The 17,013-nt window shown below is 44.6% G+C and overlaps 1 protein-coding gene across 1 annotated transcript in view; it reads left to right on the top strand.

Annotated features, from left to right (window-relative positions):
• The first annotated feature begins 4,943 nt into the window (after positions 1-4,943).
• CCDC60 (coiled-coil domain containing 60) overlaps positions 4,944-17,013 on the top strand; it is a 171,829-nt gene continuing 159,759 nt past the window's right edge. The window contains exon 1 of the mRNA XM_010841403.1: positions 4,944-5,479. Within this exon, the coding sequence (XP_010839705.1) occupies positions 5,396-5,479 (84 nt within the window). The 5' untranslated portion in view covers positions 4,944-5,395. The remainder of the gene's footprint in view (positions 5,480-17,013) is intronic.

Raw genomic sequence — 17,013 nt, 5'->3', positions numbered from 1 at the left:
CCACCATATCCTAGCTCCCCAGTGGGGGAAATTCACGAAGAATATTCCTGTAGCCCATACCACATCCCCTGCTGCTGGGTCTGGTGAATCAGAATAAAGAGAAAGGGGAGGGGAGAGAGGTTAACTTTACATTTTCTCCTCTTTGTTTACAAAGATTCAAATTAACTGCCTTCCCCCTGGGGTGTAATTTAGAGAATGGAGTTGGGCCAGAATGGGCCAAAGAGCCCCCAAGGGGCCATGCAGCAGGTAATCATCCTTCTTTAATCTAATGAAATACAGGAATCAGTAGAGTTAGTGCTAATACATATAATCCAGTGATATTTCATCCTGGCAGCAAGTCATCAATAGATTTTGCCAGTTACCAGGTGTCACGGGAGCCCCAAGCTTTACTTTTGCCCTGGGCCCTATAATTTGTAAATCCAGTGCTGACATTTCAGTAAAAACACCCAGAAGGAGTTCCCTGGGTGCTAGATACAACACAGACAAGTATATTAAAGATATTCAGAAAATGATGACTTTTCCAATAGGTTTTTAATGCTAGACATATGTAGTACTGACTGAAATGCAAGTGTTTAGCAGATTTGGAGATTTCACTTGGGCTACCCCAGCTGGCATCAGACACATTCTCAAATTTTTCTTCTACTTGATACATCTATTTTTAATCCCTTCAAATGCTTTTCTTTGGGGCAAATTGGGAGGATAGAATACCTGTCGCTTCACATCTTTCAGTTTCCATTATGTATAAATCAAGCAGGAATTAAGAATTAAACAATCACTTCATATCTGAATTGTCAAATATTTCATTGTTGGGGGATGTATTTGCATATCTGAAAACATGTTGGCCTCTCAGTGTTTAAGGGATGCAGAGAATACCCAGCAACGCCTAGAGATGTATCCATGAGGGCAGAGGTGAAGAAGCTGACGATGGGGCAAGATGACCCAAGAAGGTCACAAGTCCAGATCTTGAGAAAGAGGGAAGATTTCCAGACCTGATTAAGTCTGAGTTCCTGGTTATCTCAGTCAGCACTGACATAGCTTGGGTTCTGCAGAAACAGACGTGGAACAAGAGTTTGGAAATAATTGGGAGGCTGTCCAGGCAGTCCTAGAAGGGGAGTGGGAAAATGAAATAGGAAAGGGTAGAAGCCAATGCTGGGTCCTCGGTGAGCAGGCAAGTGCTGCAGGCAACGGGGTTGCCCCAGGGAAGTCCTGAAGGGGACCTCTGGGGGACCGCAGAACATGCTCCAGAGATGTCCTGCCTGAGGGGCCCGGAGGCGAGGGATTATCCATGAACTCCTATTAGATGCTATTTTCATGTCTACTCACATGGGTGTTAACTTCTTGCATAAACAGGCTACTCAGCTCAAAGACAGTAAACAGGCCTGCCCTGAGGTTCCAAAACTGTGAGCCGAGGCACCCAAAGGTGCCACAGAAAATTCATAGGAGAAGATAAGGAGATTTTACTCTTTTGAGGGAAACACAACAACATCTATCCAACCCTCTGTGAGCTTTTAGTCTGAGGCAGCTCACTGTTACAGTTTGATTTGTGTCTTCCCCCCCAGATTCCTATGTTGAAGTCTTAACCCCAGGACTTTAGAATGTGACCTTATTGGTTTGAATGCCTCTAGTGCTGGGGAGCTCATTCTCTCTCAGGGGAACATACCCCTTCATGAATAGAAAAGGGGACTAGCATGCACTGAGCCCTTGCTGGGTACTAGACTCTGTACAGTCATCGTTTCACTTAGTCCTTCCAACTGTACAAGGTGGGCATTACCATTACTATTTATATATGATACATGATGAAACTGAGGCTTGCAGAGGCGAAGTAACTTGACCAGGATCTCATTACCAGTAAATGACAGAGCCAGGGTTTGAACACAGGTCTTTTCTATTCCAAGACCCTTTCTACTTCCAGTTCTAATATGGCTCTGACAGGTGGTCGTTAATAAAAAAAGAAATGAGCTAACATTTATTGAGCACTTCCTTTTTGCTAGGCACTGGGCTTCACCTGATTTACTCATTTTGCTTCATCATTGTCCTGTGAGATGGTCACTGAGGGTGCTTAGTGACTAAGTCAGTCTGACCCCAGAACTCATGCCTTTGATTTTTTTAATTTTTATTGGAGTATAGTTGCTTTACAATGTTGTGTTAGTTTCTGCTGTACAGCAAAGTGAATCAATTATATGTATATGTATATCCCTTCTTTTTTAGATCTTCTTCCATCTAGGTCACCACAGAGCACTGAGTAGAGTTCCCTGTGCTATACAGTAGGTTCTCATTAGTTATTTATTTTATACAAAGTAGTGTATTCATGTCAATCCCAATCTCTCAATTCATCCCACCTCTACTCCCCACCTTGATGTCTGTAAGTTTGTTCTCCACATCTTTGTCTCTGCTTTGCAGTTAAGTTCATCTGTACCATTTTTCTAGATTCCACATACAAGTGATGTTATACAATATTTTTCTTTTTCTGACTTACTTCACTCTGTATGATCATCTCTAGGTCTACCTATGTCTCTGCAAATGACACTATTTTGCTCCCTTTTATGGCTGAGTACTATTCCATTGTATATATCTCGCATCTTCTTTATCAATTCCCCTGTTGATGGACATTTAGATTGCTTCCATGTCCTGGCTATTGTAAATAGTGTTGCAATGAACATTGGGGTGCATGTATCTCTGTGAATTATGGTTTTCTCCAGGTGTATTCCAAGGAGTGGGATTGCTGGCTCATATGGTAGCAGAACTCATACCTTTTAAAACAACATTTTGCTGTGTATTTCCTCATATTGAGCCTAAACCTTCCTATTCTTTGGGCTCATACAAAACTAGTTGAATTCTTCTTTGCCAAACCTGTCCCTCAAAGCCATATGAAGACAGCCCTTTGTTCTGCTCAAGGCTGAACATATTTCTCATTCTATCTTATTTTTCTCATTCCCCACCCCATATTCTGAACACAATTCAGTTTATCCTCATCCTTCTGAAAGTGTTTGCTGATGGCTTAATGCTGTCTGCAAAGAAGGCAGGAGGACCAAAACTTCCTATAAAAAGGAAGGTCAGACTCAGTCTTTAGATGATGGCAGGAAAATAATTACTTCCAAGCATCAGCATCTGGAACTATGTGGCTGGGTGTTTTTAATTTTATGTAGAGTCATCTTGCAGCCATGCCTTCTAAAGAGAAGGTGAGGTCATTGTGTGGCTGTGATGATGTCATAATCCTTAGCCGCTCAGGGGTTAGAGATAAAAAGAGTCAGATTGATCCAGTGTGAAATAATGCCAAGGATAAAGCACATAAATCAGAATACGTACAATCAATCTGCAGGCTGGAACCTATCCTATAGGGCTACTGGAAGGATTAAATGAATTAATGTAGGTAAAGTGCTCAGTGGAACTCCTGGCACAGAGCCTGTGATCAATAAATATTAGTATTAATATCTGCTGTGAAATGAACACTGTACTGCAAAAATGACTAATTCTTCCCGGGAATGGGGTGTCAGGACATAATACTAGTTGCCACTTAACTAGGCCTCCTCATGTGCTCAGCCTTTACATAATGATCTGTTTTAACCTTGATACCTGTAGCACAGCTACTTTCCCCATGTGAAAGCGATGGAAGCTAAGCCTCATCCAAGTCAGGTGTCTTATCCAGGCTCATGTGGCTAAGAGGTTGGATTTTAGAGTCAAACAGGTCTGGCTTTGAATTCTAATTCACACACTTTCTGTGGGTCCTTAAGCATATCATTCAATCTCTCTGAACTTCAGTTTTCTAGTCTGTAAAACAGGGTAAGGAAATACCTTCCTTAAAGATGTGCTGTGAGGACTGAGTTAATATATATAAGAAGACAGTGCAACATCTAGCACATTCCAAGCACTTAATTTCATTCACTTCATGGCAACTAGACGGGGAAACAATGGAAACAGTAACAGACTTTATTTTGGGGGCTCCAAAATCACTGCAGATGGTTACTGCAACCATGAAATTAAAAGAGCTTACTTCTTGGAAGAAAAGCTATGACCAACCTAGACAGCATATTCAAAAGCAGAGACATTACTTTGCCAACAAAGGTCCATCTAGTCAAGGCTATGGTTTTTCCTGTGGTCATGTATGGATGTGAGAGTTGGACTATGAAGAAAGCTGAGCGCTGAAGAATTGATGCTTTTGAACTGTGGTGTTGGAGAAGACTCTTGAGAGTCCCTTGGACTGCAAGGAGATCCAACCAGTCCACCCTAAAGGAAATCAGTCCTGAATATTTGTTGGAAGGCCTGATGCTGAAGCTGAAACTCCAATACTTTGACCACCTGATGTGAAGAACCGACTCATTGGAAAAGACCCTGATGATGATGGGAAAGATTGAAGTCAAGAGGAGAAGGGGATGACAGAGGGTAAGATAGTTGGATGTTATCCCGACTCAATGGACTGTGAGTGTGAGCAAGCTCTGGGAGTTGGTGATGGACAGGGAGGTCTGGGGTCGCAAAGAGTCAGACATGACCGAGCAACTGAACTGAACTGAATGTCATGCACACATAACATATACACGTATACATTTATGTGTGAATATGTGTTGTGTCTGTGAGGGATTTGAAGGATGAGTAGGAATGGTTGTTGGGTGAATAAAACAGAGAAATCTCACAGTAAAATAATTGACGGGTTCAAGGCCCACATGGATCTACCCAACCCAAGGCACTAGAGAATTATGGCAGGACAGGGCAGAGTTTGGAAGGAAAGAGACGCTTGTAGTTAGACGAAGAGAAAGGGTCAAGGTCTTCAGGCCTGAAAGGAAAAGACAAAGTTTGGAGAACGTGGCTCCCTGGCCAGCTTCCAGCCAGGGGCCCAGCGGCCCGGGAGAGTTCGCGACCCCGCCCCTATTGATCCCAACCAATAGGAAGCCCTCCTCTGGGCGCGCCGTTGCCAGGCGACCGCGTGGGCCCGGGACTGCCGGTTAGCGGCGGTGGCTTTCCCTCCCTCTCGGCTGGCCGCTGCAATCCTAGGATGGATTTCCGGGGGCCCCTCCATGGGCCCCCCTCAGACTTTTTCAGCGGAGTTTTATTTTTTTAGTTTCATATTTTATTTTTGTTTCTAGAAGACAAAGCTGTCCCCGTCCCAAACGTGGAAAAACATAAAAGTTTGTGACTTTCTAAAAAGTAAGTCCGGGGCTTGCCTGATTTCACCCCGCGGCGGCTTCCTTATCTTGTTGGTAGGAAACCCAGGAAGACTTACTTTTCCAGTTAATTCCTCCCCAGTCAGAAACCTGTCTGGAGTCTCATTAGGACCTGTGAGTCAGGGAGAAATTGCTGGAAAGCCCTTGACACCAGTGACTGCTGATGTAGAAGATTCTGGGGGAGAAAACAAAACAAAACCTTCCCTGCTGGACACAATTTAGCCTGAAGGATTTCCAAGATGACCAAAATCACCAAGAAGATGCAGAGTGCCCCTGCCTCCGGGGCCCTCTTTCCCTTTTTTGCCTCAGCTCTCCTAACACAGGTGAGTCTCTTGTCTCTTTGTGAAAGCAGTCGTGTTTTCAAGACGAAAAATAGAAATTAGCCTCCAGACCAATCAGGGACATCAGGAGAAAGAAGAGTCAGGGTGTAATTAAATTGTGACACATCCCTATTGCTATCAGTGGTTGGTTACTCGTGAAGAATGAAAATGCCAGCCAGAACGGGGAGCTGGGCCATCGTATTAGCTAGTAATTCCAAAATGATGGAATAAATCGGCAGTGACACTGTAGAACATCAGGAAAAAATTAAGATGAATTGTAGGTTTGCCATCGCAGAAATTATTTTCAGAGATCCGCAGTGCTTGGGGTACGTGCACATCCTCTCTCTTCGTAGAGAGGCTACAGAGTCTTTGGGGTTTGAAGCCTGACTTGGCGTCTCACCAGCTATTGAGATGAGTTGCTTAGCATCTCTGAGGCTTTATTTGCTCCTGTCTATGAAATGTGAACAGGAACATCAAGTAGGCAGAAACAGTGTGAGGACTCAGTAAGATATGGAAATTGTTTAGGGTGATGCTGACACTTGATCATGAATGTATGGGACAAGAAATACTGTTGTTGGTTTGAAAGACAAATCAAAAATGAGTATGTGTTTAGTGCTGGGCATCAAATTGTTTCTGGTTTTTAATGATCAGAACTGGGCGGGCCAGTTATGTCTGTCTGTGTTAAACGTGTCTTTGTTATTGTATCTGCAAACCCCCATGTTTACCCCTACGTTGGCCAAGGTAGGTGAACAGTGGGAGGGGAGCAGAGCCTATTGCTGGCCTTCTGTGGGCCACCCGCACTGGTATATCTTGTGGCTCAAGGTCCTGTCCCAGGAAGGAGGGCTTTGAAAAAAGTCAAGGCACAGAAGAGAGTTTAAAACTCACCTGTGCTTATGTAGTGATCCAAAGCGTTCCTGAGCTCCTACTTTCCAAGGATTGACACAGCTCTGTGCAGCCTTCACTGTTCAGCCCTCTTACTGTGTTCCCTCTGAAATATGCAGTCTTTACCAGTGTCTCCTCTGGTTTCAGAATGCTACACGGAAATGGGTTTTATGCAGAGCAACCCCCTCTGGGAATGAACTTCCCAGCATAGCAATGAGAGAAGGGAAGGAAGTAGATATTTCAAGAATCAGTAGTGAGTGTGAGCACATGGCCAGTGAACCCAAATAGCCTGGCTTGAACCCTGAATCTGCCTCTTTGCAGCCCTGTGACCTTGAGCAAGTTACAGAACTTCTCTGCTCCAGTGTTGCTTGTCTGTAAGATGGGGATATCATAGGACCTCCTCTTGGGATTGCTGTGAGCATGCTCTGATATGTCCAAAGTTGAAGAACAGATTCTTAGGTCGTTAGCACTTCCTAGATTTTTGTTACATGGTTGTTTCATTCATTTAGTGAACATGTTGAATTTCTCTTGTGTGCTAAATACCTGCTCTTGTAAAATTTAAAACTTGCCTAAAAAATATTCACAATCTGTAGTGTGTATGTTGGGGCAGGAAGTAAAAGAGATAAACAGTTCACTGTAATGCAATGTGATAAATGGCATGGGAGGGATGTATCATTGGGTGTAGTGGGAATGCAGGGGACAGGTAATTCAGGCTCGTGTGTGTGTGAGAGAGAGAAAAGAGAGAGAGAGGTCATGTAACCAGGTTTTCCATCTTGGGTTAGAGACATTGGGGAAAGTAGAGGAGGACGCAGAGGTTGAAAAGACCGTCTCTGTCTTGAGAGGAGCGTAGATAGGACTCTGGAAGGTCAAGAGCAGGGAAGCAGGCTTCCAGGCATCTGTTGGATAAACAAGACCTCAGGCACAAAACCACGGAAATCCTGCTGCCCACACCCCACTGCCTAGGAAATAATGAAGACCCTAGGGTGTCCCTGGCTGACATTTGAAATATCATGCCTTTAGAAATTTCAACTTTTTAGAGCTACTGTAAAGCATTGATTGCTTCCCTGGTGGCTCAGTGGTAAAGAATCACCCTGCCAATATAGGAGACACAGGTTCAATCCCTGCATAAGGAGAATCCCCTAGAGAAGGAAATGGCAACCCATTCCAGTATTCTTGCCTGTAAAATCCCATGGACAGAGGAGCATGGCAGGCTACAGTCCATGGGGCGGCAAAGAGTCAGACACGACCTAGTGACTAGACCACTAAACCACAACAAATGCCAGGCAGCCAGGTGTCCAGTGAGGCGTGATTTGAGGAAGAATCTGGCTTCTCAGGGGAGGAAGGTGAGATCAGCTGGGCTTAATGGGAATGCCACTTCCTGCCCTGTGCTGGTGTAATGGGTGACACCTGGCGGCAACTCCCAAAAGTGTCCTGAAGCCCTCTGGCTGTTTTTCTTCTCGTGGGGTTGAAAGTTGCTTTATCATAACCAATGTTACAATGGAACCTTTCTCTGCACAGCATCTTCATGTAGATTTTTCGGCGGAGGGAGGGAGTGTAAATAATGTGTGCAAATCCTCTGCTTGAATGTCTTATTGAGGAAACCGTCTAGCCTGCCCTAAATCAGACGCCCTAATCTGTTTAAGAAGTTCCTTGTCCCTTGTCCTTTTGTTTCTCAAGGAAGCAAAAGAGAAGTTTAATGGGATTAGCCATGGGGGAGGGAGGGAGCAGAGCATATGTAGATTACCATGGGTCCACATTTTCTTCTTTGGAAGAGACTGAAACAGAGGAGGGCACTTCAGACACCTTCTCCATGTTCTAGAATGGAAATGTAGGGATGGCATTTGGCAAAAACTATATAAAGGCATGGAATCCTTTATAGAAGCTCTGTCTCTGGGTGGCAGAGGGACAAGAAGCATCCTTAGTTTGGGCAGACACTGAAACAGGCAGGAGTTAGACTGGGTGCTTCAGTGAATCCTAGCTTTGTGATTAAAAGAGCAGATTCTTCAGCAAACAATATGGGTTCGGACCCCAACTCTGACACTCAATTATGTTGTGGGTCCTTGAACAAATCAGTGCCTCTCTGTGCCTCTGTTTCCTTCTCTGTGAAGTGGGCACCTTGTATTTGATCTAAGGCATCTTCCATTTCAAGAGGCATCACCATTTTCTGCGTATGCCAACAAGAAACAAAACTGACTAAATTATGCCCTACTTTCAATTATAAGAAGTACCCCAGTTTCAGAGATGCTGAAATGAGGAAAGAAAATGCACATCTTAGAATAGAGGAAATCCAGCTAAAAATGTTCCAGTCTCATAGGGTTTTGTGGGGATTAGATGAATTAATATGGGTAAAGCTCTTAAAACAGGGCCTGGCGCAGAGTAAATACTAGGAAATGTTAGCCATTATGACACTGTTGCTTAATCTTTTAATTGACTCTGTGATAGAGATGTAGTTATTACAACCCCCCCACCCCCACCCCCACTTTGCACCTGAATAGACTGAGGCTTGAAGAGCCCCAGGGTCTAGTTCTCTGCTGAGAGGTAAGTTGGCAGATTCAGGGAGATGGAGGCAAGCTATATACAGTCCCATCTAAGGAGACCTTGGCCTGAGCATCACCGTCCTGCACCCACTACCATCCACCCCAATGGTGAGAATGGAGTTGCCCAGGCCAGCTCTCAGAAGTTCAGCCCACCATCCAGTCGGGCTATCTGAAATCAAACAAGCACGGGTTTCCTCCAACAAGAGAAACCTTGACTCCAACATAATACATTTCCACTGCAAACATGAAGCGATTTTCCCCTTTGTTCAGTTAAGAGAAATTGTGGCCTGAAGTGGTAACGTGGTGAGTCACTGGTCTTTGTTCGAAGTGGGCTCAGCACTGGGTAATTTCTCTAGTCTCTAATCACGGAGACTACGCCCCCTGCCCTGAATCAGTGATTACCCTGAAAATAAAATAAATGAGAGATCTGAAGACCACTTGAGATTCAGTTCTAAAAAATCCCAGCCAGCTGCACCTTCATTTTTATCATCACTCATGACTTTTAGGCCAGGAAGATAGCAACGAGTCCTTTTTTCTCCCCGAGGGATTCTTCTGGCTCCATTGTTACTGCATGGAGACAGTTGCAGAATTCGAGTTGTTGCTTTGTTTTGTTTTCTTTCTGCCCTGAAGCTCTGGACTGGTGATGTTTGCCTCAGCGAATATGGCTGTGTCTAATCGCAGACCCACGTGACAGTCGGCTCCCTCCGTGATAAATCAGGGTGCCAGGAAGGCATGTGTTCATTACCTTCTGACATGGGAAGAACGATAGGCACTTTCTTTATGCTGGACAAAATGAAGTGAGTTCTTTGTCTCATCTGTGAAGAAGCAGCTGCTGAGCATGGAGAGGTGAGGGTGGGGATGGGAGAGGAGCAGTAGAAGAAACCCATCAGAGTCTAATTGATATGATGCAAGCTTAGTGACAGGGTAAGTTCTCTGCCTTTGAAATCAGACAAGGTGGTCTCGAATGCACTCTTTGACCCTAAAGTGAGGTTCTGTGAAATGGCCTGAATAATAATAGGGTCTACCATGTAGATTTTTTGAAAGGATTAAATAAAATAATGCGTCTGAAATACTGAGCATGGCACTCAGTACAGTGAACTCCTTAGTAGGTGATGACAGTTGTTATTATGACTCATGCTCCTTTGTCTTCTCTGACTGGACACGTGTGCCTCCATCACTGTTTTGAAGATAGACCAGATGTGAAGCCTGAAGGAAGCTGAGCATTAACTGTAAAGTCGCAGACTGGGATCCATCATTAGTGATGCCAAGTCCCAGTTTAAGGGTAGAAGGGAAGAAGCAGGCCTAGGGATATTTTTAAGAACTTGTGTGAGAGTATATTTTTATGGAGATCAAGCCAGTCCTAAAGGAAATCAGCTCTGAATATTCATTGAAAGGACTAATGCTAAAGCTTCAACACTTTTGGCCATCTGATGTGAGGAGCCAACTCATTGGAAAAGACCCCGATGCTGGGAAGGATTGAAGGCAAGGAGAGAAGAGGGCAGCAGAGGGTGAAATGGTTAGATAGCATCACCGACTCAATGGACATGAACTTGAGCAAGCTCTGGGAGATAGCGGAGAATGGGGAAGCCTGATATGCTGCAGTCCATGGGGTCACAAAGAGTTGGACGCAACTTAGTGACTGAACAGCAACAACATCAGCATAATTTTGTGAAGGATGAGATGCCTTGCAGGAGAGAGTTCATCCTGATGGCAGAAATGCATGACCCAGTTAAAAAATCCTAGTTGTAGGAAAGGGAGTGCCAGTGCCCTTAAGTGTGATTTAAATCCCTTGGTTTTAACTTTCAGCCCAGTCTCATTACTCACGTTTGAATCCTATGGAGAGACAGAAACGGTTTAAAAAAAAAGAAAACCTTATGTATCAATTAGGATCATTCTTGGCTGCAAGTAAGAGAAAAAACTCAAAAGCAGTGACCTAAACAAATGTGAATTTATTTTTCTTATGTGAGAAGTCTGGAGGTATATGCCCACTGGCATTGGTTCAAGGAGGAACTTATTAATGTTAAGACTGGCAGGTCCTTTTCCTTCATGGTCATAGAATGGCTACCTCATCTCCACCCATTACATTCATATTCCAGTAGAAAGAGAATAAAATGGAGGGTAAGAACTATTTTTGTCTTTCTAATGAGGCAAACAAAGACTTCGCAGGAAAATTCCCAGCGTGTTTCCTCTTATGTCTCATCTGCTAGGGTACTGCCACCTGTCTTTTATTAATTGCAAGAATGGCTGCGGGTGGAAAAAAAAAAAAAAGAATGGCTGGGAAAGTGTGTGTCTATCCTGAGTGTGGAAAAGCAGGAGCAAGAGAGAGGTGAAAGTATTGGAGATGGGGGTCAGGTTGACTGATCAGCAATAACTAGCACAAATGACTTCACAAAAACTCAGATATTGGGGGTCCCAAGCAATACAGTAACCTGAAAAAAAGAGAGAGAGACAGCTCTTAGCCTGTACCACAACTGTTTAGGGATGTCAAGGGCCTTTGTCCAGAGTGGTACTTTAAAAAACAGCGCAGAATCCACTGAAGGGCTGAGGGGGTCAGGATAAGGGGGAAGTCACCAAGCGAAACATGCATTCACTACTATTTACTGAGCTCCAGATGTGTGCTAAGTGTAATTCTAGGTGTTGAGGATACCTAGAAGTGAAAAAGACAATCACATGGAACCACCTTCCAGAAACTGAAAAATATAGGGAGTCAGATGAAAAGAGATCCAAGATAGTGGACTGTCTTTATTCCTTTGACTCCCTTCTGTTTTCATCATTTGGAGAGTGGGTGGGGGGGAGGCGCTTAAAGAATCAATCTCTGGACAAGCCTTTGCACAACCATAGAAAGAGACCTGTCCTTGACCCCTTGTCAGCATTCCTGCAGCCTCTGAAGACTCAGCCGTCATCTGCTCAGTTCAAAAGCTGCAGAATCCACGTGGGGTTCAGTGGCAAGTAGCACTTACATAAAATCTGACAGAAGCCAATTAAACCTTTCTTGGACTGAACAAATCAACATATTTTTCTCAAAGATCTTTCTGACAGTTAAATTCAAAATCATAATCACCAGTAATGGGATACCTTCTATCATGAGATGGTGGCATTTTCCCTTCTGAATTCCTGTTTTCAAACTCTGCTGAAAAAATTTCTTGCAGGCTCAATTTTGATCTGATGTATTTCTGTCTAAGTTGGAATTTATGCAGTCGGAAGTTGTATTTAATAACTCAAAAGTTAGCTCTGTTTGGAGATCTGCCTCTGCCTGCAAGTGTGGAAGCGCTTTCGGATTTCTGGATTTCACTAAGTGGGAAGATTATACAGTTGGCATGATTTCTGGAATGGGTTCAGTGTTGTCAGGGGCTTCAAGGGGTCCACGGCTGGCTGCAGCTCAGTGGCAGAAAGAATGGAAAGTAATGCCCCATTGTAGCCTGGTACAGCGGAGAAGGCAGTGGCACTCCACTCCAGTACTCTTGCCTGGGAAATCCCATGGACAGAGGAGCCTGGTGGGCTGCAGTCCATGGGGTCGCTAAGAGTCGGACACGACTGAGTGACTTCACTTTCACTTTTCACTTTCATGCATTGGAGAAGGAAATGGCAACCCACTCCAGTGTTCTTGCCTGGAGACTCCCAGGGACAGCGGAGCCTGGTGGGCTGCCGTCTTTGGGGTCGCACAGAGTCGGACACGACTGACGCGACTTAGCAGCAGAGTAGCCTGGTGCAGGGTCAGTATGACCCTCTGAGATGTCAATTAAATGCATAGGACAGGTGTTTTGGATGCATTAATATGAATCAGACTTGGGGGCTTCTCTCAAGAAATCCACAATTCTGTTGGAGAGAAAATGCATAAATAACCATGAATCAAAATGGCAAATAAGTCAAAAAGAAAGGTGAAAAATATATTAGAGTTGGAGATAAAAGCAAGTTCTATCATGGGAAGAAAGGTGCAGTGAAGCCATCTGACCTGCTGTTGGCTGGATGTGGACTTGGGGTGATACAAGACACTGAATCGTGGCTGGATTTTCTTATTTTCTAATGCATCAGGGTGAGGTGGAGTTTGTTGCTGTTCTCCCCCAAGGAACAGGTTCTTTCTTGATGCCCTGTTGGACAAAAGGCTGTTCCACAGAGCTCCAGCAGGTAAATCTTTCCATGCTCTTCTCTTCCACACACGAAGTTACCCAAGTTTCTATCCTGGGGGGTTTTCAAATTAGGGAGGATTTAGCTCCATGAGTTCCCATTAAATTTTTCAATAACTGAAAAGTTCTAATGTTTTACTTCCTTTAAGTCTATGAATTTCAGCAGAACAGGGTTTCTCAACCTTGACTCTGTTGCCATTTGGGGCCGATGGGCTGCCCTGTGCATTGTAGGATGTTGAGCAGCACCCCTGGTCTCTAGCCACTAGATGCCAATTGTGACAACCACAAATGCGTTGATATTAGCAAATGTCCTCTGGGACCAGAGTCATCTTGGGTTGAGAACCACGGCAGTGCAGGACCACCCAAGTCCTGAGTACCTTTCCCCAGCTGAATGGTGAAACGTTCCCCATTTTAATAAATGATGCCGTTGTGTACCCAGGTGTTCAGGCAGAAACCTGAGCTTCATCTTTGCTTTCTCTCTCTTTGTCATCTCTCATGTTCAATCAGCTGCCTCAGGGCAGGCACTCTGTGGACACTGCCTCCTTCCCCAAGGTCACTACCTGATCCAGGATGCCCTCATCTCCATCTCTAGCCTGGACTATTCCACCAGCCTCCCAACTGCCCCCTTTACCTTCAATCTGACCTTCTTCCAACCCATTCTCTTTCATTACAAGTGTGATATTGTCATTTCCCTGGTTAGAACAATTAATGGCCCTCAAAATGAAGATGATTATGTTTAATAAGGTTTAAAAGGCTCTGCATGATCTAGTCCCCGCCGGCTTTTCCAGCTCCATCTTTCATTACTTGGTCTACTTGGAAGTCACACTGGGTTTCAAAGGTGCTGTACCTTCCATCTTCTTCCTCCTTGTAGAACTTTCTCCCCTTCCCCTCCTCCCCACAAGAAACTGTAGTTTTCCACGGCAGGATGTTTCCAGGGTTCCAAACAGCAGTGGAATGGATGTGGCCCTTGCTGGGAATTAGGAGGTCAGTTTGGAGTATGAGCTCTCTTGCTACATAGCTGTATGACCTTGGGCAAATCCCTTCACCTCTGTAGTTTCTTCATATTCATATGCAGAACCAAGAAGCCCAACCTCACAGTCTGGGGGTATCCTCCTTGCTATGTGACTCCAGAGAGCAAATATTGAGCATCTATTATGCCACTACTGTGTTCTGCATATTTTATTTAAGTTAGCTCTTCAGTCCCGTGGGGCAAATGCTATCATTACCCCTGTTTGTAGAGATAAGAAAACTGAGGCTTGGAGAGATTTTGTGACTTGCCCAGAGATACCCAGACACGTAGGTGATAGGATTTGAATCCAGGACCAACTAACTAGAGAAATTCTATGCTCTTAAGATCAGCCTGCCTGCCTGCAGTAAGAAGGAGCAGTAGACGAGTATCTCTCTAAAAGGAGCATCTGTCAGTCGAATTTTTAAAGAGTATATTCAGGAAGTCTCCAGCAGAAAAAGGAAAGTGCCAATTTTAGCTGTAGGTGATGTAAACAAGAATGTGACTGTGGCCCGTGACCACAGACAAGGATATTTGCATTTTCTTGAGCTCTTGCTAAAATACGCCAGTGAGCTTTTCTGGAAGAGAAGGACAGCTGGGGACAAGGAGGAGCAAGGGTGGGGGGAACTCCTGTTTGTGGCTTAGATGCATCTTTCTAAAGAATGCTCATTTCAATGAAGGTTTATCAGCCATTTCTAATTAGAGTCGCATTTCCAAGAAAGGCATATTTTGATGCTGGGTCAGTACACTGTCAAGACCTGCTAGATAAAACGGCAAGGAAGACAGGCCCAGCTAATGAGGAATGAGGTTCTGGGGTGTGTGTGGCTGAGATGTTGATCATTGTAAACAGTTTAATTGATTTGAATAATTTGGATAAATATCTAGTTAAATGGATTTAGTCTAAATCCAAGCTCTGACCTGCTGAATTATTTATTTTCTACCAAAAGGAAAAAATAACCCCACATCATAATTGCCTTTAATTTGTCTGGTCCCACCAGTAGATTTCGAGCTCATTGAAGGGAAAGGACCCTGCCTTGCTCACAAGTCTATGCCCAGAGCCTAGCACAGTGCCTGGTGCAGGATTTAAGTTCAGTATGAGAATAGTCTGTATTCTCAGGACCAAGGATAGCTCTGCATGGCAAGCGAGGCATCACATCCCCCAGGGTAACTGTAAATTTCACTTAGAAAAAGGCTGTATGTGTTTTACGCACCAGTACATCCCCAGCACATACTGGGTGCCCCATAAAGAGAGATGACATTCTAACATTTGCTATGTGTATGACTGGGGGCAAGTTGCTCTCCGTGTCTCAGTAACTTTGTCTCACATACAGAAATAATAACAACTCTGGCTTTGGAGGCTTGTTGGGAGGATCAATGAGATAATACTAAGGAAAGCCCCTGGCACATAATAGGTGCTCACTGAATGCTCTCTCTTCATGTTTCCACTTAGGGGTTGAAGCCATTGGCTCCCCAAAATATCAAGCATTAAAACATTTAAATACTGACATTTCCAGAGATGATGACTCTCATGCCGATCATTTTTTATACATTCAGGAAATGGCAGCCAAAAGGGTAACATGACTGAAATGTATTGTTTCCAAGGGCCCTTGAAGCAAATGCCCAAGCGGCAATTAGCACATGGTTGTCCCCTGTGTTGCTCTTGCTTATTGGCTGATCCCATCCTCTACTAATCAGACTGCTTCTCTGGTATTTTTAGACCTTCTTAAAAAGTTCTCTCAAAACTCAGGAAGCAGACGGATACCAGGGAATCTGAGAACATGAATCTGGCATTCTGGTAGGAAATTAACATGGTGGATGTGGAGGAGCATTCCACGGATCCAGGGGAGCTAGCATGGGCAGCCTGATGATTCTTTAACCCTGACCAGTCTTCTCACCTTTTCCCTCCCTGCCTCAAACCAACAAATAACCCTGCTTGTTCCCTTTTTTGTGCAGCTCCAGGGCTTGGGATTTAAATTGTCTCAGTAAAAGGATTAATTCTTGAGCTTCCTAGTCTGGCCAGACAAACCCTTGTCAGGGTTGATTGACTTAGCACCTGGGCCACAGATCATTCCAGGGTCTGAGTCCTGCTTGCACTGTTGCTCACCTGCTCTGTGACCTTAGGCTATCTGCTTCTCCTCTCTGATGAACTGACCAATTCCATTCACTCTACAACACTGAGAGGTAGGCAATATTTACCACACTTTGCAGGTGAGGAAACAGAGGCTAAGAGAGCTACCCTCCATCTTGCCGCCCTGCCCCAGAAGCACGACCCAGCCTGCTTCTGTCCTCTGGGTTTTCCCCGAGGTTATCAGAGACCAGCTCGCCAGCCCCCACCTGCAGGGGTCACATTTTATGCTCTTGAGCATCACAGCATCTGGTCTCTCATTTGATTTGAGCTGAAGGATGCAGCCGCCTCCTCCCTTTGGGTTCACGATTCAAAGCATCCCAGCAGCTGCTGTCAAGTCACTGCACAAGTCTCTTTCCCTTTCCACTCTCTGTTTTTATATTCTCAGCGTGGGGATACAAATGGAGAGTCCTATGTGCTCCTCCCGCTACCTCGAAAATGCCTTCCAGGTGGTCTTTCTGACCTTCTTTTGGAGTCTGGTGTCTGGCATCTTGGATCCATACAAGGACGCTTTGTACTGTCCTGCAACCTATTTTACTTGTTATCCTACCATTTACTGAGGATTCAGAATGTACCAGGTGATTTATATTTGTAAATTTGTCTTACTTGAGACTTTATGACAACCCCATGATGAAGGTGTTGTCCCCTTCATTTTATAGCTGAGAAAACTGAGGCTCAAAACCAGACCAGTCTGGCTCCAAAGTCCCATTTTGTTTTCCCCTCTCTGCATGGGGCCCAGAGCTGCTACTCTTTTATTTGCTGAGATGGAGACTTGGCTTCACTTTCAAGCCCCCAAATTTAGGTCCGAACTGTGCTCCCCCAGCCCGCACCCTCCCCATTGCAGAAGCCCTTCTGAGCTCATC

The sequence above is a fragment of the Bison bison genome, unplaced genomic scaffold, assembly GCF_000754665.1.
Source record: "Bison bison bison isolate TAMUID 2011002044 unplaced genomic scaffold, Bison_UMD1.0 scf7180017864160, whole genome shotgun sequence".
Lineage (NCBI taxonomy): Eukaryota > Metazoa > Chordata > Mammalia > Artiodactyla > Bovidae > Bison > Bison bison.
This window is presented reverse-complemented; position numbering and strand designations above follow the sequence as displayed.